The sequence below is a fragment of the Pangasianodon hypophthalmus genome, chromosome 7 (assembly GCF_027358585.1).
Source record: "Pangasianodon hypophthalmus isolate fPanHyp1 chromosome 7, fPanHyp1.pri, whole genome shotgun sequence".
NCBI lineage: Eukaryota > Metazoa > Chordata > Actinopteri > Siluriformes > Pangasiidae > Pangasianodon > Pangasianodon hypophthalmus.
Genome location: NC_069716.1, coordinates 27,013,361 through 27,037,006, shown reverse-complemented (window position 1 = coordinate 27,037,006; position 23,646 = coordinate 27,013,361). Strand labels below are relative to the sequence as shown.

General features: G+C 39.3%; 1 protein-coding gene across 2 annotated transcripts in view; it reads right to left on the bottom strand.

Annotated features, from left to right (window-relative positions):
- Positions 1–6,577: 6,577 nt before the first annotated feature.
- Positions 6,578–23,646, bottom strand: part of kdm7ab (lysine (K)-specific demethylase 7Ab) — a 38,538-nt gene continuing 21,469 nt past the window's right edge. The window contains exons 1-17 of one of the 2 annotated variants that reach the window (XM_053235460.1): positions 20,595–21,764; positions 20,056–20,197; positions 19,619–19,805; positions 19,244–19,406; positions 17,634–17,721; positions 16,677–16,783; positions 16,065–16,156; positions 15,689–15,775; positions 14,318–14,554; positions 13,560–13,678; positions 11,975–12,168; positions 11,781–11,878; positions 10,607–10,815; positions 9,165–9,313; positions 8,318–8,385; positions 7,957–8,230; positions 6,578–7,250 (exon numbers count right to left, since the gene is read on the bottom strand). In XM_053235460.1, the coding sequence (XP_053091435.1) occupies positions 7,162–7,250; positions 7,957–8,230; positions 8,318–8,385; positions 9,165–9,313; positions 10,607–10,815; positions 11,781–11,878; positions 11,975–12,168; positions 13,560–13,678; positions 14,318–14,554; positions 15,689–15,775; positions 16,065–16,156; positions 16,677–16,783; positions 17,634–17,721; positions 19,244–19,406; positions 19,619–19,805; positions 20,056–20,144 (2,250 nt within the window). In that variant the 5' untranslated portion in view covers positions 20,145–20,197; positions 20,595–21,764 and the 3' untranslated portion in view covers positions 6,578–7,161. Of the gene's footprint in view, positions 7,251–7,956; positions 8,231–8,317; positions 8,386–9,164; positions 9,314–10,606; positions 10,816–11,780; positions 11,879–11,974; positions 12,169–13,559; positions 13,679–14,317; positions 14,555–15,688; positions 15,776–16,064; positions 16,157–16,676; positions 16,784–17,633; positions 17,722–19,243; positions 19,407–19,618; positions 19,806–20,055; positions 20,198–20,594; positions 21,765–23,646 lie in introns of those variants that run through there. The other variant, XM_034305957.2, reaches the window with a different exon arrangement.

Below are 23,646 nucleotides of genomic sequence, written 5' to 3'. Positions count from 1 at the left end.
ATTTGCGCCATTTTTTTACTGAGAATGTTTGAAACATTTCTCTTTCTAGGTTAAACATTCTACAATAGTTTGGAACTGGAAGGTTAAAGTTCATGAGAAACTTTGATGTTGTTTTGAGAGAGCCGCTAAACACGCTAAAAGAGTTATAATATTACTTTTTTTTGATGTCGTTGATTTAGAAACGTTTAAAGGTTTAAAAGTTAATCATTTAAAGATTAAATGGCTAAAAGATTATAATCTGTAAAGGTTAAATGTTAATAGGTTAAAATGTGTTCAAGTTTAAGCTTTAAAAGGTTGCTATGGTATTCCAGCTGCTTTCTAGGGCGTTGCTAGGTGGTTGCTGTGCTAACCCAGTTGGTCTTTAGTGCGTTAGTAAACGGTTGCTATGATACTCCAATTGGTTGCTATGGTATCCCGGCTGGTTGCTAGGGTGTTGCTAGGCGGTTCCTATCATATTCCAAGTTGTTGCAAGGGTGTTGCTAGGTGGTTGCTATGATATACCAATTGGTTGCTAGGGTGTTGCTAGGTGGCTCCTATCATAGTCCAGTTGGTTGCTAGGGTGTTGCAACGTCATTACTATGCTAACCCAGTTAGTTGTTAGGGTGATGCTAGGCGTGTCCAATCATATTCCAGTTGGTTGCAAGGGTGTTGCTAGGTGGTTGCTATGCTAACCCACTTGGTTGCCAGGGCATTATTAGATGGATGCTATGATATACCAGCTGGTTGCTGGGTGGTTGCTATGGTATCTCAGCTTGTTGCTTTGGTGTTGCTAGGTGGCTCTTATCATAGTCTAGCTGGTTGCTAGGTGGTTCCTATCCTATTCCATTTGGTTGCTAGGACGTTACTAGTTGGTTGCTAGGCGGTTGCTATGGTATCCCAGCTGGTTGCTAGGGTGTTGCTAGTTGGCTCCTATCATAGTCCAGCTGTTTGCTAGGGTGTTGCTAGGTGGCTCCTATCTTATTCCAGTTGGTTGCTAGGGTGTTGCAAGGTGATTACTATGCTAACCCAGTTAGTTGCTAGGGGCTTACTAGGTGGTTGCTGTCATATTTCAGCTGGTTGCTAGGGCGTTGCTAAGTTTTTGCTATGCTAACCCAGTTAGTTTCTAGGGTGTTGTTAGGGTGCTGCTAAATGGTTGCTATGCTAACCAAGTTGGTTGCTAGTATGTTGCTAGGTGGCCATTATGGGGTCCCAGATGGTTGCTATGGTGTTTCTAGGAGGGTTCTACATGATCCCAGGTGGTTGCTAGGTGGTTGCTATATATAAAATTGAATGAAAAGATCCAGTGTAGGTCAGAAAGGTGTAGTGTGATGTATTTTCTCACAAGAGCAACATGACATCGCCAAATCGCCCCGTCCTCAACATGATTTTCATGATTGGTTGTTTCCACAGACTTTCGGAATTTACCCAATCCTGGATCTGTCCACACACGCACACGCACACGCACACACACACACACACACACACACACACACACACACACACACACACACACACACACACACACTGGGTTTCCGGGAACATGGAGCATGAGGCAGGAGTTACACTCCTAGTCGCAGTTTATCCTCGTTAATCCACCTCCTAGCAGAGGTTTGGGAGGTGGGAGGAAGCCGGAGAACACGGAGGAAACCCACACGGATGTGAGGAGAAACCTGAGGAACTCCACGCCGACTGTAACCGGAGATCTCAGGATGGGATCGGGGTCACTGCATCGCACAATTCCCACACAATTCCCACACAATTCCCACACAATTCCCACAACATGGTATCTGGACACAATGCTTTTTTCTTTTTACACGTTTCATTCATTACTGTAGCTCATTAGATTACATAAAAATAAAAAAAACAAGCAAAATGGAAGTACTGATACATACTCGGCAGGTGTTTCCAAGGAAACGTGTGTGTGTGTGTGTGTGTGTGTGTGTGTGTGCGTGTTACAAAGTGAATCCTTATATGTAAATGTCATCATCAATATTTGAGTGCCATCTTCACTCATTAAAGTGCAACATTAAAATTTAAACCCCACGGCTGTTGAATTCCCGATTCGGATTGGTCAGGTGTTGATTAATTTTCTATAAACGGCAGCTCTGAACACAGTTCCGGCTGCAAATCACAGGTTTTGTTTTAAAACGTTACAGTTTCTACGGTAACAACCTACACGGGAATGTGTAAAGTGGAAATTCCACATACAGATTAAAAAAAAAAAAAGTGCGTGATTGTTAACATGGTGAAATTTTCTGTAAGGAGACACGTGTGTAACATTTGCGGAAGGAGTCTCCAGTGTCAGCGCTCTGTGACAGTCAGAGGTAAAGCTGTAACGTTATTAACGTGACATTTTCCGACATTCGGAATGATTACAGGAATTTGTTTCGTGGACGTTCCACAACATTAAAATGTAACAATAAATGCATTAAAGGTATGTCCTTATTTTTAAAATTACACTTAAACAATTTGCAGATTGCTGCAGTTTAAAATGAATTAAGTGCAGCAAGGTCAAGGTCACAGCAAGGTCAAGTGTCTGAAATAGTGTTTCTCCAATAGCTTCCTTCACTTCTGACATATTTTAACGCTATCTCTGGCGTACACTTTAGTAACAAGAAGGACCGAAGACTTGTTAGTGGAGGAGGCATCGCCGTCGAGACCTTTGGCATCGAGTTCGACTTATTTAAAAAAAAAATTAAAAAAAACATTAAAAATTGACAAGTAATTTCCAGTTAAACAGTCTGGATGATATCGTAACACACGCACACAACGAAAATTCAAAATTCAAAATTCAAACTCACACTTCCAACAAGCAGATTGTGTTCACTCATAAATCTTTTAATATGTACAGGCCACATTGTACAACTGAAAAATGTCCTACTGAAAACCCCATCGCAACTTCATACAGTGTGACAAACATCTGACATAAAAATTAAATAAGAAAAAAAAAAAAAAAAAACAAACATTTAGGTATCAAAACTAGTGAAGTCCAGACTAGGAACCAACACAACTTTCATTCTGTGTGAAACGGAGTAGAACAAAGACATAAAAAATAAACAGGAAAATGCCAAATAAATACTGTACAAGCAAAAAGTACTGCATGATGATGAATCCCGCCTGCAGCTCCGTAACGTTACTGACGCGACAGGAAGTACGCGGAGAGGAAAGTGGAGCCGTGTAGTGTGGGACAGAAGTGCAGGGCTTCGTTAATGCAGTATCTGGTCGGGGGAAAACCATTAAAATTCATGCACACCATCAAACAAAATCCACATCGTTCCAACAGTAAAGGAACACACACTTTGGCTGGAGTACTGTTCGGACAAATTAGCACCATAAGAAATAAAGGTTTGTTGATGAGCACACTCATGTGTTAAAGCCTCAATCAGCCGGTGACTTGAGATTCCATCCTGGTTGGATCATGGCATTGTTTTTTCCGTCAACTTGTGATCGGGGTTTGAGATGTTGCTTTGCGTTGTAAATCCAACACCTCCGAATGCAACCGGTTGGGTTGGTCAAAGCCTGTGCGTGCAAGTCCTTCCAAAAAAATAAATATCAAAAGCTGTGTGGTAAAACAGTCACATGAGCCCTGAGCGTTTATGAAGTTCGGTTTGCTTTGAGAAAACTGGAAAACGTGAAATAGCTGGAAGCTTGTGGGAGTCTTATTGCCTGAAAAAGTTTTAAATCTTCCTGATAAATACTGATAAAAATGAAGACGGCTGAATGGGAGGACCGTTTCCGTTGAACATAGACAGAACACACACTGCCTCATGTCTAGCTTCACGAGGGACGATGAAAATGGACTTATTGACCTTATTTGGCATTCGAAAAACGGGCCGAATCCTTGAGCTTTAGCCTGACAATTACCCGAGGTTGTTCAGACTACATGGAAACAGAGCAAACTGGCAAAACACACACACACAAAAACGTGAAGCTATAACTCAAACAAAATCCATACACATTGTCGGTTGCGGTTGCAAAACCTTTTTTTTTTTTCTCCTCACACAAATTAACACTCGTCTTAGAAAAATAAATACTCTTTCAATTCTTTGTAAAAAGATGAGTAGCCAAATCCAATTCAACATCAAAAACATTAAAATCCCCCCCTCCCTGCATTACTATACCAATCATCAATGAAATAAAAGTTAGTCTTATTATTATTTTTACAATATTCAGCACCATTTCAGACAGTGTCTCTGTTCACTCGAGCTTGATGAGGCAGCAAAGCTTATACTGCAGAGGGCAGAGAAAAGAACACGAATGCAAACATTAAACCAGGGAACGTTGTTCATTTGGCAGCGACATTAACACGACGTTAAAGGAAGTCACTGGGATGAGATTGAGTATCGAGCTTTCTTAATTGGATCAAAAAACGCTAACCAGCTCTCATTATAAACACACAGAACATACGCAGAGGTGCCAACACTCTGACAAGAACATCCACACACGCAAAGAAACTAATCTCACCACCAAACCTGGAGTGTACATCGGTGAACAAGTTGGCTCCAAGCTAACAGCAGAAATGAGAAAACATCTGAAGTGGACTGAAGAGATATATAATTACAGAAGTGTTTGGATTTTATAAGCAACAAGCTGAGTGTAAATTCATACTTTTTAACCAAAGGTTTTCTAACCAAAACGAACACGAGCACGTCTCTATCATACTGCACATCTTAATAAACTGTCTCCAGCGGTAGTGTAAGCTATTTACTGATTTGTAGACAGTTGTAGATCTGAGCATCATATACATCACATATTCCTTTCATATACATTCCTTTCACTATACAAAGTACGATATGTTCTTTAATCCATAAAAAATTTCATCTTGGCATGTTGCTGTGGTATAAGAGGAATTTTGTACGACGGTGTTTTAGGGCCACTGTTAAAATAAAAAATAAGAATACACGATTATGAGAATAAAGTCATAATATTTTGAGGAAAAAAAAGGCACAATATTTCGAGAATAAAGTTGTAATATTTCTAGACTAAAATCATAATATTATGAGACTAAAGTCATAATATTTCGAGAATAAAGTTGTAATATTTTGAGACTAAAAGTCATAATATTTTTAGAAAAAGGTTACAATATTTCGAGAAAAAAAGCAATAATATTTAGAGAATAAAGTTGTAATACAATACAGAATGGTGCATATCAGGGCAACAGAAACAAAGAAATGTGCTTCACAAATAAAGATATTCTTAATCTCCAGGGGCATCAGCACCTGATTATTATTAGTATTAGAACGTTGAACTTTGCAAGAAATTGTGTTTATTTAGAATAAAGATCCACACGAACTTCGCGGGAGAAATCACAGGCAGTGGTTGCCTTCAAGGCTGTCGATGGTTCCGGATCAATAATTTTGATTATCATTCATCTACACACTCTTTTTGAATGGCACGATGGAACCAAAGTGGCTGAAGACAACCACAGCCTGTGATTTCTCCTTCAACAAAAGAAACTCCGTCACCAAATCATTCCTCATTTTAAAACACGAATGCTACACACACACACAAACATATATATATATATATATATATATATCTCATTGTCATAGTATTATGAATTCATTCTCAAAATATTGCGATTTTTCATTTTGTCATCAAGTATTGTGTCATTATTCTCAAACTCTTATTTTTAAACAGTGGCCCTAAAACACTATCGTAATTTTGGGACGTCGGGGTCATAAAATTACCTCCACTTTACACCATCATAAAGAATTGTGAAAGTCTACAGACTGGAAGGAAATGTTAAATGTTGGTGACACAGAGAACATCTAGAGTTCATTTAGATAAAAGTTGCAGCAAAGCAAAAACAACCACGGCCATACAAAGGTGAGTCTTTCACATGCCCTGTCCTTTCCCCTTCAGTGAACGGCTTTCTCTGCACAAGTTTTCTGACGTCTTCATTACAGTGTAACAGCTAAACCATATTTATTGGCACCCCTGCATATGTTGTGATGCATACTGAACTAGAACTCTACCAGTCCGATACCAAGCACTCCTACTTCCCTGAAATTTCAGGTCTACAGATGGTTTATTTATACATGTAGCGAACATGTGTAAGGACTGAAATTTCTCTCTTATGCCGAGTCTAGTAGCTTACTTAAGGATCACTAGGCTATTTTCCGTTCTAAACACAGGCATCTGTCAAGCTTACAGTCTGAAAAGAAATGTAATGAAGCTGTAGCTAATGAAATGCTAACCATGTTGCTGCAATGCGTCAATGCTCCTCTTATAGTAAACTGTATACTCACGGTCAACAACAACTCAAACAACATTCACATTGAAATAAAAAATAATCATTCACGCTTAGCAATAATAAATACACCATTTAACAAGCAATAGGAACAATTGAATAAAAACAAACAAGCACCAGAAATGTACAAATTGTAATAAATTAGGTGGAAAATGTCTTTTTCCCCATTATCACCTGTCTTAAACCTGTTTTCGCCTGTGGTTTTATCTCTGTTCACCACGAGGGGGCGCCAGAGAGCTTATTCCTGATCACTGACACCAAGAACACAATGCGAGATTATGGTGTATAAACCGGAGTCTGTGGGTGTAAAAATCTTAAGAAAAATACCTTTCTTTTTTAAAAAAAAAAAAAAAAAAAAAAAAAAAAAAAGACAACCTGATCCGCTGATTGAAGCCGCCTCGCCGTCCCTGCTCGGGGAGTAGGGGAAGGGGTCAGGTAGTCCGAGCAGGGAAGATCTTGATCTGCTAGAAAGTTCATTTTATAAGCTGAGGTGACGGAGGAAAGAGGAAGTTGAGGGTGGCTTCACCACCGAGCCTCCACCCTTGTGAGACTGGCCTCACAAGTCAAGCACCATTTTAGAAATTCAGTTCATCGCTCACACGCCGCTGGGAACGTCCGAGGAGTCCCTCGCTGAAAGCAGGTGTGCGTCAGACGTTTCTCATCATCAGCACGACCTCGTCTTCGGTTCCAGTCTGTGTCTTCGGAACACGATCTCAAATGCTTTATGTGATACGTTCATGCTAAAAGTAAAGCTGGAACAAACTCCATCTGCCCATCAGCCATCGTCATGCTTCCGACACATTCAGTGTTTAGAAACTGTGCTCTGTAAATACCCTGTTCATCCTCACAGACACACAACAAGGGTCTGTGACATAAATACATCCGTCACTCTCGATCGCTCTCTCTCTCAGGCGCTCGCTCTCTCGGTGCTACACAAAGAACGGTTTATGTCTGTTGAGCTTGAGAATTTTTCCCAGTCTTTGTTTCGCCGTGGCCATGCCTTTCTTGGGCCGTTTCCCTGAGAAAGACAAGAAAAAAAAAAAAGATTAGAAAGGGTTTGCACTGTCATACAATATAACGGCATTTAATATTAAATAAATATGATTGTACTACTGATTGTACTAATATAAAAAGAACAACTGATATACAGACAACTAACTTGAATAGTATTTAAATAAATTACATTTTTATTAAGTATTAAAATATTTTTTTAAATAATATTAAACAAATTAAAGTCATTACAAGAGGAATAAAAAACTAACATGAAATAAAGCAATATAAAATAACCCTTTTAATATTTTATACAAACTTTACCATTTACGCTGATTCAGGTGACATTTCTCACATTATGTATATCAAAAATAAAATGTACATCATATACAATATATAAAAAAATAAAAATCTAAAATATTAAAAAAGTTAAAAAGCTATTAAAGTAAAATAAAAAATGTAATACATAATAATGTAATAAAGTAAATTTAAAGAAATATAATAAATATCTATTACAATAATATAAATATATTTTGAAAAATAAATTTACAAAAAAGAAAAATAATAAAACAGTTCAGGAAACATCCTAAAGTCTGGAACAGAGTGCTAAATTTAATTCATATTACATTTTTAGTTTTTTGTTGATCTGAAAAGCCTTTCCCCTTTGACCCTCCACTATATATAAAATGTGTACATATAAATTAGTTTTTTCTGAAATGAAGCAAATTGGGTACCTTTGGTGGCCTGGTTACTGATGGGTGGGGGGTTTGTAGCGGGTCTTTTCGTTGGGTGCAGGAGCGGGGAAAGTGACATCTCGCAGTACTGATAGCGTGACTCGGGGCTTTCTTCACCCCTAGGTGAGTGTGTGTGGCTGCCCCAGGCCTCGCTGCTGCTGCTGCTGCTGTTCCCACTGCCCTGACTGTCCATGAAGCTCTGGTTGTTCTGTAACCTCTGGCTCCGTTCAGTCCGGTTCTCCCTGCTGTGGTGCTTTAGCACCTGCTGCTCGTCCTGAGGCGACAGAACAGCATACAGGACATCAGGCAGAAGATCCAGAGTGAATACTTGTAGTGTTTATTTGTAGGACTCGGAGGTTACCTGACTGCTGATTGTGGAGTTGCTGTCTGAATCAGGGTTCTCCTCTCCTGACACAGCTTCCTTCCCATCTGTGGAAGAGAAAAAGTCGGTCAGAGGTACACAAACACTACACAAAATATACCAATCATCCTCATACAATATCAATGGCTTGGGAGTCTCGAGTGGCGCAACGGAATCATCATATTGTTGGGAGATTGCGAGTTTGAATCCTGACGATGCCACGTCCGTGGCTGGGAGTCAAGAGAGCAAAACTGGCTGTGTGTCTGGGTGGGAGTGGCATTCTCTCTCTCCCCTGTCAATCACAGCCATATCAGTCAATCACAGGCATCTGTGAGCTCATGCATGCGGAAGAGGGCAGATAGCGCTTTGCTTCACATATGTTACACTGACCTGTAGAGCAGCAGTTCGAAAAGATTGGCTTTATGTGTCTTGCAGGAAATAGAATCGAAATAAAGAATACCAATGGCTTCAATAACTCTCCACAAATTTATTATGTTTAGAAATACTGAGAAAGTATAAATAGAAAAATACGAATTTAATGCCAAGGTAAAACAAATTGACACAAAAAACAGTCTATATTTAAATAAATAAAGCCTAAACATTTGTGGGCATATTTATTTATCATTTAACAAAAATGATTTAATGTTTTATTCCTCTAATACCACAGCAATTTGTCAATGATTACAATTTTTGAAAAACAACACATCACAATTTTAACTGTTTAAGGTGAAATTGCATGTTCATTAAGATAAATGCACAAACTGGACCCTTATCCAGCGCTCAGTTTTACACACACAAACCGTCAGTAAATCAGGGCTGAGTGTGTTGATGATGTGTAAAGCCTTACTGTAATCAGGGGAAGGATGGCTGGTGCAGGACCACCAGGACTCCTGGGAGCTGGCACCCTCCTCTGACGGGTGAGGGTACAGCAGCCCTGCCATACACAGCATGCCCTGAATAGCGTCCGCCTCTGCACTCGGTGAGGTAGAATGGTCTCTGCACGCACACGCGCACACACACACACACACACACACACACACACACACACACACACACACACACACAGTGAGAACAGGTTTTACTACAAACTTCTCTTGTTTGACTATAAACCAGAGGTATTAAACTGTGGGGCACAAAGGAATTGCAGGTGTGTTTGTGGGTGAGATGGAAAATACAAAATATACATATATATATTAAACCTTTACATGTTTTGCATAGAAGCTCTGCATTTTAACAGAAAGAAAAAAATACATCAAAAGACCAGTCTTCTTTTTCCCCCCCTAATAAAAATGCCCATCGACATATGAATGATTGACAGAAGTGTTTTGAGCTCTCTGTTTGAAAGTTGCATCCTCGCTTTGTCACAGTAAATATATGTCTGGCTTAACTATCATTAAATAAATATATATATAAAACATAATTTAACTGTAGTTATTAGGGATGCTACTGACAAATTTGGCCTGAAAATACTCAAAAGCTGCACTTTTGTTTTTTGGCCTAAAAGAGAGAAAACGTCTGAAAATCAAACAGGGCTACAGCGATGTTTTAAATCTAAGACATTTTACAAATCATTTCAGTGGAGATTATAATGAGAAAGTGGTTTAAAACACGGCTAGCTCGCACTGCTCTCCTGCAAATGTTCACGAGTCACGTTAATCAGTAATGCGATTTGTAAAAGGATTATACAAGAAAAATATTCTGTGTTTCTTACTGTTAGAAATAACAGTGTTTCTTACTATAAGAATTTTCACATTGTTTTATTTTAATTTCAAGTTAATAATAGGCAATAATTTGAGGGGTGTATGTGGAAAAAAGTTCGAAGTGAGGCTCATGGGGTTAAAAGTCTGAATACATCTGCTACAAACACTATTATTACATTCTTACTGGGTTGATTTAACTTTTTAAAGACTAGGATTTAACCTAGATTAACTTTAAAACCTTATTTATGAATAATCAGGGTTGTGTTTAAGACACTGTGGTTTTAGCAGCAATAATAATTGGAGTTCAAGGTTTAGATTGGCATTACAGTGGATGTAAGGTTTTAATTATTAGGGTTAAGCCACAATTAAAATGAGATGAATATTAAAAATTAAAATTTGATACAAATACTTAATTACCTGTAAACTCTGATCTATATCCTTGTCTGTGCAACCCATTCATATATATTTATAACAAAACGACACAACAGGAAATGAGTGGGATGTTAAAGAAGTTGTCTTTCTATTTGAGCTGTGGAAAAAAACAAAAAAACAAAAAAAACAAAAACAAAGCCAGGAAACCACCTCTGACCTTTCACGAGGTTTGTTGCGGTGTCCGAGTTGCTGGCGCGCGTGGGTGGAATCTGCAGTGCTGCTGGAGTTGCACTTGCTTGTTGTACTCTCGGGTGAGACGCTCTTCTTTCTTACCACTTCCTCCTCCTCTTCTTCTTCTTCTTCTTCTTCTTCTTCTTCCTCACTTGATGAGCTCTCAGAGTTTTCTCCTGATGACTGCTGCTTTTCCTTTAGGGCGCACACGCACACGCACACACACACACACACACACACACACACCATAATTGGGTAAATATACAGGACTAGAGCTTTCACCGAGTTTATAATCTAATCCAGAGTGAATGCAAAATAAATAAATGTATCAGTCAAAAGCTTTTGAATTCTTGAATCTGATTGGTTGGAAGGCGGTGATTAATTTTCTGTAACAGCAGCTCTGAGGGTAGTGCAGCTGAAAATCACGGGCTCATATTAATGCACTCGTTCCGATACATTACCGTTTCTATAGTAACGGCTCACTCAGAGGAACATGGATGGTGCATGCTCCACGTAAACGGATAAAAAGACACGTAATCGTGTGATTGTTGGTGATATGGTGAACTTTTCTGTTAGGAGACATTTATTTAGCATTTATGGAAGGAGTCTCCAGTGTCAGTGCTTTATAGCAGTAAGAGGCAAAACTTTTCGAGTAATCGTTACGGTTTCCAAAAAAAAAAAAAAAAAAAGGCTGGTGATGGAACTACTGTTTATGTGATAACAATAATGTAACTATAAATGGATAAAAAAGTACAACATTAACTTTAATTATAGAAAATTGCTGTGGTATAAGAGGAATAAAAGATTTCGGCTGTTATAGGAAACACACCACCCTGTCGTTGATTATTTTCCTATAACAGCTCGTCTCGTCATGTTTTATTCCAAGAGAGTGAGAAAGAGAAAACAAAGACGTTAATGAGGGAACAAGTGTTTATAGCGACTATAACGTAAGTGATAACAGGAGCTAACTTGTTTTGCAGGCAAAAAGGTAACTATAAATGGATAAGAGTGTTGTTCTTAAATAAGCTTGTATAGCACAGAACTTTTCCTACACCTCAGAGGTTGCTTTGGTGTTAACGCAGCGCTGAAACCTACTCGACCGCATCAGATCAGCTCTAAAGTGTAGTGTAGTGACGGCTTTAATTGCTTTTTAAACGCACCTGTGTAGTGTAACGTCGCTCTGACTCGGAGTCTGACGAAGCCTCTGCGCATCCTGATTCACTGTTCCTGAGATCTGAGCTCTCCCTCTTACACAGCTCTGAAAACACGTGACAGAAAACACACATTATTGTTGTCATAACCCTCACTGATGGCTTTTTTAAGGTATTTCACATCCACTGCAAACACACGTCACCTCTAAGAGGACTGTGCTTCTGGTGACCTGCTGTGCAGCTCTGCTTCTCCTCCATCTCCTCCTTCATCCCCTGCTCCTCTTCCTCCTCTTCCTCCTCTTTCACCACTGCCTTCACCTTTACCGTGTACCTCTTCTGATCACCTGTTTCCTCTTTGGCAGCCATGTTCTTTTTCCGGACGCGCCACCTGTCGTCTCTGTGTGCGCAAACACACACACACACACACACACAGACACACATACCACAAAGTCACGAAGGCTGTTTCACCACAACTGATGAACAACTCAATTATCCATTTCACCATAATGATTTCAAGAAAGCACCAGAATAAGTCAAAAATGTTGCTGTAACTAAAATAAGATTGCAACTATTCATCATATAGAATCTATCCTTACATGCCTGAGACATCACTAGTTTTCCTAGGATTCTGTGAAGCTTCTGGAAGCTAAGAAACCAACCCTATTTCTAGTCCCTTTCACAGCTGAATGTTCATGCAGGAATTCAATGTAAAGGTCAATGAAACAGGGATTATGTCTTGACTATTTGTGCTAGAAGAAATGTTTATCCTGGTTATCCCTAGTGAGCACAATAAATTACAGGATGCATTATTTCTGAGAGTCCAGAAACACAATGAAAGAATTAGGAGGTAGACAAACTGAAGTGCTTGATGAGTAAATTCCACCAAATCCATTAATGTGTCATAGGTCACTTCTAGGGCTGGGCAATCTGACGATATAACATCGATATCATCATAAATTATGTCAACATACACTTTTCTGAGATCTTTTCATAACATTTTCCTCCCCAATTTGCTCACATGCCAATTCCCGGCCACCAGCTAGCTCTTTCCTATCACACGACAGCTAGCGAGCGGGGAGGGTGAAGGCTAACACGTGCTTCCTCTGAGACACGTGAAGCCAGCCAGCGAGCTTCACACACACTCAGAGGAAGGCACTATCCGCCCTCTTCCATATACATAAGCTAACAGACGCCCATGATTGGCTAATGTCTCCGTGATTGACATGGGAGAGACCGTATGCCCCTCCCACCCACACAGGGAGCACAGCCAATTTTGCTCTCTAGTCTCAAACTCACAATCATTTTTACATATTTTTTTAACAGATGTTTTTTTTTTTCTCCTTTTAAGGGTTTTGCTGCTAGCTTGTTAGCAAAACTGTGTATTGTGATACACATCATGTACAACAGAAATGTGTTCAAGTATCATGATATGCTATTTCTGTTACATCGCCCAGCCCTAGTCACATCCTGCATAACTGGACTTTCGATGTATTTCATTATAAAACCGCGTGAATGGTGCAAAGCCGGAATATTAGCAGTAAGGGTATCCTGATGCTGTCCTCTGTATTAAATCTGAAAACACTTTATAGTTCTGTGGGTTTTTAAGAAGTTTTTAACGGGCAGCAGATGGTTATTTCCATAACTAATTTGTGGTTAAGTCTATCATATTACTCACACTGAGCCAAATTATCTAGCTTTTGCAGGACTTTTTAAATCGTGTTTTATTTTAGTTCTATTATTTACATACGAGGAGGAACAGCGGGAAGTGACCCGATAATGTGGCCTCACCTGATAATGCGGCCGTTGCACATCACAAGATGCAGGTGGTTGTCCAGCTTACTCTCAGCAGCTGCTGCCGAGGCCGTGGACACCTTGTTGAACTTGACCTTCAGGCTGAAGGAAGAATCCTGAACAGGAGAGACAGGAGAGCAGATCATTAGATTGATGACACCTTTCTGAATCCTCTCCATTAGTGAATATACAGGACTGTCCTAAAGTCATAGACACCCTGTTTTTTTTTTTTTTTGTTATAGATTCTTATTACATGTCTTTTACATTATCGAGTCAATGCAAAAACATTTTAGATTCCCAAACAGTAGTTTTCCAGCACAAAATGAAATGTTATAGAAAAAAGTTTGTATGTCAGTAAAGAAAGCAGCAGATTCCATAAGAGACACTTTTCAGATAAAAACATAATGAAGGCTGCTGGGTTTCGCTGCAAAAAAAAAGAAGCTAGTCGACAGTCAAAGTCTCCAGAAGAACTGTGGCTGCTTCTGCAAGATGCTCAGTAACACTTACAGCTCAATTCCTTATAAAACTGGACACATTATACCCGAGTCAGTGTTTTTTTTTTTTTTTTTAAAGCAAAGGGTCATCATACCAAATATTGACTTTGTTTCATTTATTACTGTTTATTGCTCTTTATAGTACTTTTGTTGAAACATTCAGTTTCATTATTGTTGAAGGCATCTTTGCTCTACAGTATTTCTTTGCATGTGCCTAAGACTTTTGTACAGGACTGTATATATGTAGATTTGTTGACATACATCCTCAAAGGGGCTCATCTCCAGTCTCTTCAGGACCTCCTGAGTGTGTTGCTCAAAGATGTCCAGGTTGGATGGAGCTTTGGGTGTGTGAGAGTGATGGTGCTGGTGGTGATGCCGAAGCCGCCTGCCGTTCTTGCGCATATGGGAGCCTCTCTCGTGAGACGACCGCGTGGAAGGACACGCTAAGCTTCCCTGAGATTTCACAGGCTTGCTCCCACCATTTCCACTCTGATCCTCCTACAGATGGAAAAAACAAACAAATAAACACATTCAGTAGATCAGCCTTGTGTCATCCACATTTCCAGCAAGAGCATCATACTAACAATCAGCTAAACACTAAATTGAAATCTTTAACAACACACAACTGATGCTGAAGCTAGAACAAGACCAGGGAAATATTTAAGTACTATCTCACATTTCTACTGACTTGAGACCCAAACCATTACGTTAACATATTTGAGTTTAATAATAAATAGTATAAAGATATTAACAACTGTGCTGAACTTTAAAAATCAGACTTCTGGTTTTGAGAACATCCAAAGTCAAGTCTGTCAGAATACACATGACATAGATGTAGTGTGTTTGTAGTGTGTATTTGCTTAAATAGATTTTTAGATTTAGGTTGCTGCAGTTGCATGGCTCTTTCTTCCTCTGATAGTTAATTCACAGTTGCCGTTTTGTAATTAATTGTTAAAAATCATACAACAATTATTATAATGAATTGTTTATTATTAATTAATTAAAAAACCCTATAAAAGTATGGTACAAAAATGATTATAACAATGACTAACGAATGACTAATAAATTATTATTTCATACAACTGACTCATGGTTGCCGCTTTAAAAAAAATAATCATCATTATAGTATCATGAAAACACAATTATTATGAAATTTTAATAAATAACAATTAGTTAATTAAAAACCTGCACTGTTCATGATTTATAGCCTAACTAGTGGACTTGTAAGGAGTTTATAAGACTGATAAAATAAAAAATAAACTTTTTTTATATGTTCAAATACAAATTCTAATAGTAGAAATAGAAAGGTCTGTGTTGGGTGTTAATATACATCACAAACTGAAATGTAACATGCCTTAAGCAACAGGTTTTGCCATTTATTATGAAATTATAACCTACTTAAAGTACTCTATGTGATGTTAGGTTGAAGGGGTTGTTCAGCTGACAAAAAAGTTCAGGAAACCCTGGCCTGTATTAATGCCGGTCATGTAATTAATTGGATTTTTACAGTCTCTTGGCATTTTGGTGCTGGAACTGAACCAACTGTGTAGACAGAGAAGCAGCTGCAGAACAGGTACTGCGTTGGTGAAAAATCAGAAGCAGTCCATTAGCGAGACGAGTGCTGAAAGGTACCTCTAAGTGACGGATTTCCTTGGTGAGCTCCTTAATGAGATGGTTGGGTCTGATATGATCGGGGACTTCGCTGGCAGGCTCAGTGACCTGGAGTGGAAGAGTGAAAAGGAAGAAGACAATGATGGGTTTTGTGGTAAGACAGGGGAAGTCTGAGCTTCGTGTCCTGCTCACTGGACACCAGACACCAGCTCTGACCTGCTGCCCTTCAGCCCTGCTCTCCTCCAGGTGCAGATTACATTACTGAGATAATCAGAGAGAAGCTCCCACGTGAGCTCGGGGGCAAATCCGCTGAGAACGGGGCAAACAACACTGAACACTGCGTGATGTACACCAGTTTGACGTCATCAAAGATGATACGTTATTAGTGGTGTCTTACCTCTCTCCTTAGCCAGCTCTTCAGTGCAGTAATTAAAGCTTTCACTCCTTTAGTCAAGTAATCAGGAGGCAGACAGTTATCTTCTCGCAGCTCTGATGAAGAGAAACAAAAACCTGTCATCTGATCCATCTAGTAACATCTGGGTGATTCAGGGTTATCTGTACTGTCCATGAATAACAATATGGATAGGGATACATTGTACTTTTTCCTCCAGGGTTCATATTCACAAACAATCTTAAGATCAAAAATAACTCCTAAATGGACTAGCCCTAACTCTTAGAAAAAGTTATATTTATGATCATTTTAAAGCCAGTGGTTCCCAAACTTTTTCAGTAAAGTCCCCCTTTTCTAATTGAAAAAAATTAGCGCCCATCCCCTTTAAAAAGTTGGCCTCTCTTTAAAAGGCATTCACGAACGTTCTTTCTCCCCCTTGAGTTGTTTTGCTAGCTTGCTAATATTACACTCCTGTGTATAGCACTAGCATGGGGTTAAATCACCATGTAACAAACCAACAGTCATAATGTTTGGTGACAATTCTTGTCTTTTTCCCATAAATATAGATTATAATATCACTATAAATAATCTCCATACAAGAGTTGCACTGTCACACACCTTTGAGGGTCTCCAGCAGGTTCTTGGCCACATACCAGCATATAGCTTCAAAATAAGGAAACTTAAAGAGGTCGGGAGTCTTTAGCCGCCGCTCCATCTCATAACACCTGACACATACACAAACAATACAAGTTGTACTACAAGAATTTATTACTTAATATACACTATATGGCCAAAACACACTATTTGTGGACACCTGACCATCACAGCCACATGTGCTTTTTGAACATCTCATTCCAGATTTATTCCCACGTTGCTGTTATAATAAGCTCCACTCTTCTGGGAAGGCTTTCCACTAGATTCTGGAGCGTGGCTGTGGGGATTTGTGTTCATTCAGCTACAAGAGCATTAGTGAGGTCAGGCGCTGATGTTGGTGAGGAGGTCTGGGGTTCAGTCGGTGTTCCAGTTCATCCCAAAGGTGTTCAGTGGGGTTGAGGTCAGGGCTCTGTGCAGGACACTCGAGTTCTTCCACTCCAACCTTCACACACCATGTCTTCATGGAGCTCGCTTTGTGCACAGGGGCATTGTCATGCTGGAACAGGTTTCAGCCTCTTAGTTCCAGTGAAGGGAAATTGTAATGCTGCAGCACACAAAGACGTTCTATACAATTGTGGGCTTCCAACTTTGCGGTAACAGAAGAAGCATATGTCAGTGTGATGGTCAGGGGTACACACACTTTGGCCATATAGTATAGCAACTGTTTTCGGTATGCAATTTATTTCAGCCTACAATTTACTTGCTTGCTAGTGTAATGCTTCGACTAAGGCTCTTAACTCCGAAAAAAAAAAACCCAGAGAAAACGGCCCCTCAATTTGGAATAAGACGAATAAGATCGCGGCACCAAGATCACGAGTTCCAACTTCCCAATTCTGAGTTAAATTGAATGCAGTTTAGAAAGTTATAAACTAAAATCTAAAATATATATCTTGAAATCTAAATATGAATAAACTCTCTCACCTGAGCTGCATGCCGATATTAAGGTTATGGAGAAAGTTCCCACCGAATGCCATGCAATCCTCTGAGGTCAGAACTCCATGGATCCATCCTGGTGAAAGAGACGGAAAACATCAGTGGCTGACCAACAGAACACACACACACACACACACACACACACACATACACATTTCTGAACAAACTGCAGCTGTCCCTACTTTTCCAGCTGTCAGCCATTAATATCACACAAGGAGCCAAACCAAAATCTGTCCCTTGTTGAGTTGATAGATATATAGAACTCCATCAATCCCAAAAATTTTACAATAATACTCTAAAAAGACACACACAGACACACAGTGTGTGAGCTGCGTGTGACAGAGGGTGTGTGATGAAGACAGAAGAATAGAAGATGCCATTAAGTGCCATGTAGCTGATTGGATCAGAGTTTGAACTGCATATGGGTTTATACGGAAATGTTTTGTCTCTCTCTCTCTGTCTGCGTGTGTGTGTGTGTGTGTGCGTGTGTGGGGTGGAGGTGGCGAGTATTGACTCCCACGGTGTCAGACCCCAGAGAAAAGAGCAGAAATCACACCAGGGCTTCCTGTGGAGCCGCCATTAAAGGCAGCTGCTTGGCTTTAAGTGGAAAAGCAGAGCTTTCTCTCGCATCCACAGAAACGCTTTAAACACTTCCTAGCTTTTGTACAGAATGTACGGAACATCCAAAACAAAACTGTCGCACGCTTTACCCCAGCCACTGACTTTTGGTGGACGGCCCCTTCCAGGCAGTCACAGCTGTTTCATATTCTTTCCACTTTAAACCCTGATTGATACTTTCCCAGCACTTTTGTACTCACAACTCGGAAAAACCCGACCTATCTCACGGAAAAGTGCAACTGAATCGCCAGTCAACTCAGAATTCCCAGTCAGGAACTCGGACAACATCCACCCAGGCTGAGTTCTCTGATGTGCATCTCTTTATAGTCAACAGTAAACACACTTCCCTTTGCATCATTTTCTAATTGATTAAACTTGATTTTACTTAACATATGTAGCTTTTGTGTTGTAGAAAGCTTGCTAAGTTTAGCTTTGTAACATAATTCTTTTAATTTCAGCCCAATTTCACTAATAAGATGAGATAAACAAAACAGTTCACTTGTCTTATGAGTCATTTCTCATCGCTAATCACGCAGTCATGATTCATGTAGATCTTTTTATATACATTTATAAAATTGAGAGACTAGCCATACAAATATGACCTTGCTCTGGAATGTGTTTAAATTGGGAAAATCGACTTGGAAAGTTTCAACTTCCGAGTACAATGCATTGAGGCATTTGTACCAGACTTGTTTTGATATCTCCTTGCTGTTCATGCTCTTTTTTTAGGTATATTCTCTAATTAACTCTTCCAGGAACAGGTGCATTTATATCGAGATTACTTTACTCATACACAGGTTGACTAATTTTGTGACTTCTGACGGCACCAGAACTAATTTAGGGGGTGAATACTTAGGCAAGCCACAGTAATCCGTCACTAAGTGTGTACTCACAGGCGGCCATAATGACCAGTCTGCAGCTATAATGAACGGTGTGGAGAGAATAACAGCAGGGGCTGAGATGTGAGACAGGAATTGTACCTGTGGGGATGAACAGGGTGGTTCCCGGCCGGACGACGCACTTGTAGCACTTGTCCACTCTCTCACCGAAGAACACCTCACTCTGGTTCGGTGATGAGCTCCACTCCTCGTACAGCGCGAGGTTGGTTGGGGTAGGCTTGATCAAATAAAATATCTTCTCCCCCTGTGGGAAAGTCACACAACACCATAATAAAGCTGGACCGTAAAAACTAAAATGGCATGCTAGCTTACTCTTTGTCGAACCCTAACCCAGTATATCCAGGCTATAGACGCCACTGGAGCGTCAGTAAGGCAACTTCAGATGTCAGCTCTACAAAACCAAAGAAAATCTTTAAGAGTAAATATACTATATAGACTTCCTGTGACGTGACCTACCCAGAGCACGTGGTACCACACTGACGTGCCTCCAAAGTCTATGTGGAAGTCCGTGTAGCTGCCCTTCACTCCCATCAGGCAGTACTTCTGTACAAAGGGTTTGGGGAAGTAGGAGTCATCAGGCCAGTAGTTCTCCACCCAGGACATCTTCTGTGCAATGTCAGGGACTACCACTAGCTCGGACATCCTGACAAACAAGAGAACATTTAGTTAAAAAAGCTCTTAACTTTTTTTTTTTAATGAATACTATGTGCTTCTGTGAAAGTGGCGGCCATTTTCTAGCCTTGTCTAATGCACCTCATTACGTCTTCCTATTGCAAACCATATTAGTGATGAAATCCTTTGAGCTCAGGACTCACTAAGGTTCTCCTCTGCATTAACAAAGTGTAAAGGAGACAAACACACGCACACACACGTGCGCGCACACAGATACGTACTTGGTGTCGGAAAACTCGAGGCTGATGACGTTGAGCACCTTTGGCCGTTGACGGCTGTAGAAATACTTGACGAACTCTTTCAGCTTCATCTTGCTGTCTGCTTGCCTCGCGACGTCAATGACGTCTATCACTTTCTCACCACCTGTGAAGAAGGTCACATTGCAGATTGGTTATTATTTCACCGCTCCACAATACTGCTGAACTCTACTGCTTGACTTGCTGATATCTCAAAAGTGTATTTAACAATTATGGAAGGAGTCTCCAGTGTCAGCGCTTTGTAATAGTCAGAGGAAAAGCTGTAATGTTAAACATTCTGACACGGCAGGACTCTACAGCAGGAATTTATGTGAAAGAGTGAAAGAGTTTATAGCTGCTGTAACAAAAGCGATGACAGGAACACACTTACTTCCACAACAATAAATGTTACTATAAACGTATAAAAATGCAAACTAATAATTAACTTTAAATAGAGCCATACTTTTTTTTTATTAATCAGTTAAGAATGTAAGCGTTGGCAAACTGCTGTTAAAACACATCACCATGTGCTGCTGTAGAAAAATAATCAGCTTCTGAGTAGTAAAAGTAGTATAAACGTCAGGACGCATCACAGCATCCCGTCGCTACTATTCTCCTCCAACAGCATGCGTGTTTTAGTTCTTATCACACACCAGAACTGGCAACACAGAACACACATCGCCAAATTATCTTATAGTGAAAAAAAATACAGGATACACGCATTACAAAGATCAAATATACCAAGCATAAAAGCATATATAACGAATACAATCATATGTAAAATACTAAATGCAGATGTAGTTTATATGTAAGACAGCAGTCACGACTCCACTCACACTTTTACTGATTTGCGTTTATAAAAAGTCCCTTACGAATGAAGCAGGACACAATCCATTCATAAAAGTGAGCAACTGAGAGTTCAGAGTCTTGATGAGCTCAATAAAGTCTCCCCCGGGATTTAAACTTCAAAAAATCTTCCTTCTGTATCAATGATATAGTTTATTGCTTTATCAATAACACTCATTAAGAAATCCAGGTTTTACAGATTTAAGCATAAATATGCAAATTGGAGAAGACTCCACTCTCACACACACCCATATTCAATACAATCTCTTATTTTTCCAATTTTCTTCTAATTATTAGCCAAAATATATTTGGAGTAACAGTTTTCACTGTGAATGCTCTGCACAATCAAATCAATTTCTCTGTAAGAAGACCCACTGATGAGCCGACCGACACGTGCTAGAGAGTAAGGAATAAATCCTCAATCCAGTCTTTAACATTTCTGTGTAAAGAAACAGAAGGCTGTGGCTAAACCAGTTACTATGAGGATAGGAGCAGCAGCTGGTAGCTAACAAATCAAGCCTGTCAGGGAGATGGCGTGAAAGAGGCCCCCACCGAGCAGCTGGTGGACGCCGAGGCTTAAAGATCTCAGAGACAGCTGGCAGGAGCAAGATGTCAGTCAGAGCCACGCTCACCTCGCCTCACCTCTCCTCAGGGGCAATTTTATTAACGCCGATCTCAGATCAAAAGGTTGTGTGCGCCAAAATATTTTGCAGAGCAAGAAAGTGTTAAATGTCACAGCAGATGCCGTGTAGGAAGTAAAATGATCATCATTAAGTAAGTAATAAATAACTAACTGCTTATCAGTCAATTGTCCAATTACTTCTGAGCCAGTGAAAATGGATGGACTCTTTATTTAAAAAAAAAAAAAAAAAAAAAAAAAAAATTCTGTAATTCCTAAACAGCTAAAACAATAGTTTTGTTAAACCCCTTGAGTTAAAGCTGAAAGTCTACACTTCAATCACATCTTGATTGCTTCATTTCAAATTCATTGTGGTGGTGTACAGAGGCACAATTATGAAAACTGTGTCACTGTCCAAATACTTATGGACCCGTCAGTACTTCAAACCAAATGATTGTTTCCGGCCTCCAGGAGGTGCTGTGACTCACTGAGCTTTATGGGAACTTTTGAAAATGCTGAGACTGAAATAAGGTTAATTTACAATATCAGTGACCAGGTGACAACAAACGTACAAACGTGAGTCAAATGAAAAGTTGTTTTCTAGAGGAATCCATACACTCATTATGCACTGAAACACTTGCACTGAATAGAAATGAGATTATGTCAAAAAAAATTATACGCAGTTCTAACAAATTAGGGTTTTCATTTGACTCACGCTTGTGTATTTAGTTTATATTTTGTTTATGGGGTCATTCTTTTGATAGTAGACCGTACCATAAAAATAATCTGTACAATTTTTTTTGTTCTAGTTCACAGTTTGAACACACTAATAAAATTATACTACAGCGCACTTGAATGTTTGAATCTGATTGGTCAGAAGCTGTGCATTATTTCTGTATAACAGCACGGCTCGGACAGTCGTTCCGGCTGGACCGTGAACTACAGGTTAATATTAATGCGCTCGTTCTAATACTATATTGTTTCTATAGTAACAGCTCACACACGGACTTGTCCTGTGGACACTGCACATAATCCAAGACCAAAAATAAATAGATTTTAAAACAAACAAACAAACAAAAAACCACAGGTTGCTGTTTAACAAAGTAAAACGTATAATCGTTGATGTGGTGACGTTTTCTGTTAGGAGATATTTATTTAATATTTATGAACAGAGTCTCGTTTGTAAGCGCTTTGTAACAGTTAAAAGTTTCCCAGCTCAGGGAAGTCTTCAGAGGAGTTTACACTTTCCGAGTTCTCTGTAAAATGACAGGCTTTTTGAGGGTATAACGTAAGAGATAACAGGAACTAACCTGTCCTGTGGATGTTCCACAACATTAAATCCCACAATAAATCATTAAAATATGTGATGTGTCATTCATTAATAAATTAAACACTGCAATCGCTGGCAAATCGCTGTGGTACAATACAATAACACACTCCAGGGGGGTATTTAGTTTATGAAGCCATTTTTTTGATTGTAGACAAGTTACAAGTATAATAAAGTGCAGGAGAATTTTTTTTTGTTTCTATGTTGCTGTTATGTCAAACTGTTTATTATAATACGTTTTGAATGTGGGAAAATCTTAGAAGCAAACTCTGTACTTTATATTTACATTATGAAATCAAACGTAAACAGTTACACTGGATAAAAGAAGAAGAAATTTGTCGTTCCTAGGTCACCGTTTTAAAATATTGTTTCCTTAATGGGTTCCTATATGGCCAAAAAGACTTAACAGAAAAATTATTTTTCGATTATTTATTTGTGTAGTAGATACCGTTTATGATAAAATGAGTGCGAGAGAGAGCTGGTGTCACTTGGTCCTTGCTTTGGAGCTTTAAAACGTTTTAAATGTCCGGCTTTTTGTAGTTGGCTACTAATTTTTAGGAACTTTTAAAACACTTACGAAATACAAGACCATTTTGAATGAAACTGAGCAGTACAGTAGACCAACAACCAAAAATTACACCACAGAGATTGCAATTTAGTTTAACAGCAAAACACTCCCTGAGCACAAAATATATTCACACATACACACGTGCCAAGATTATACTAATAAAGTTCACAAATTAATCCCTGCAGCCCAACACACTATACAAAAGTTCTGGAAACA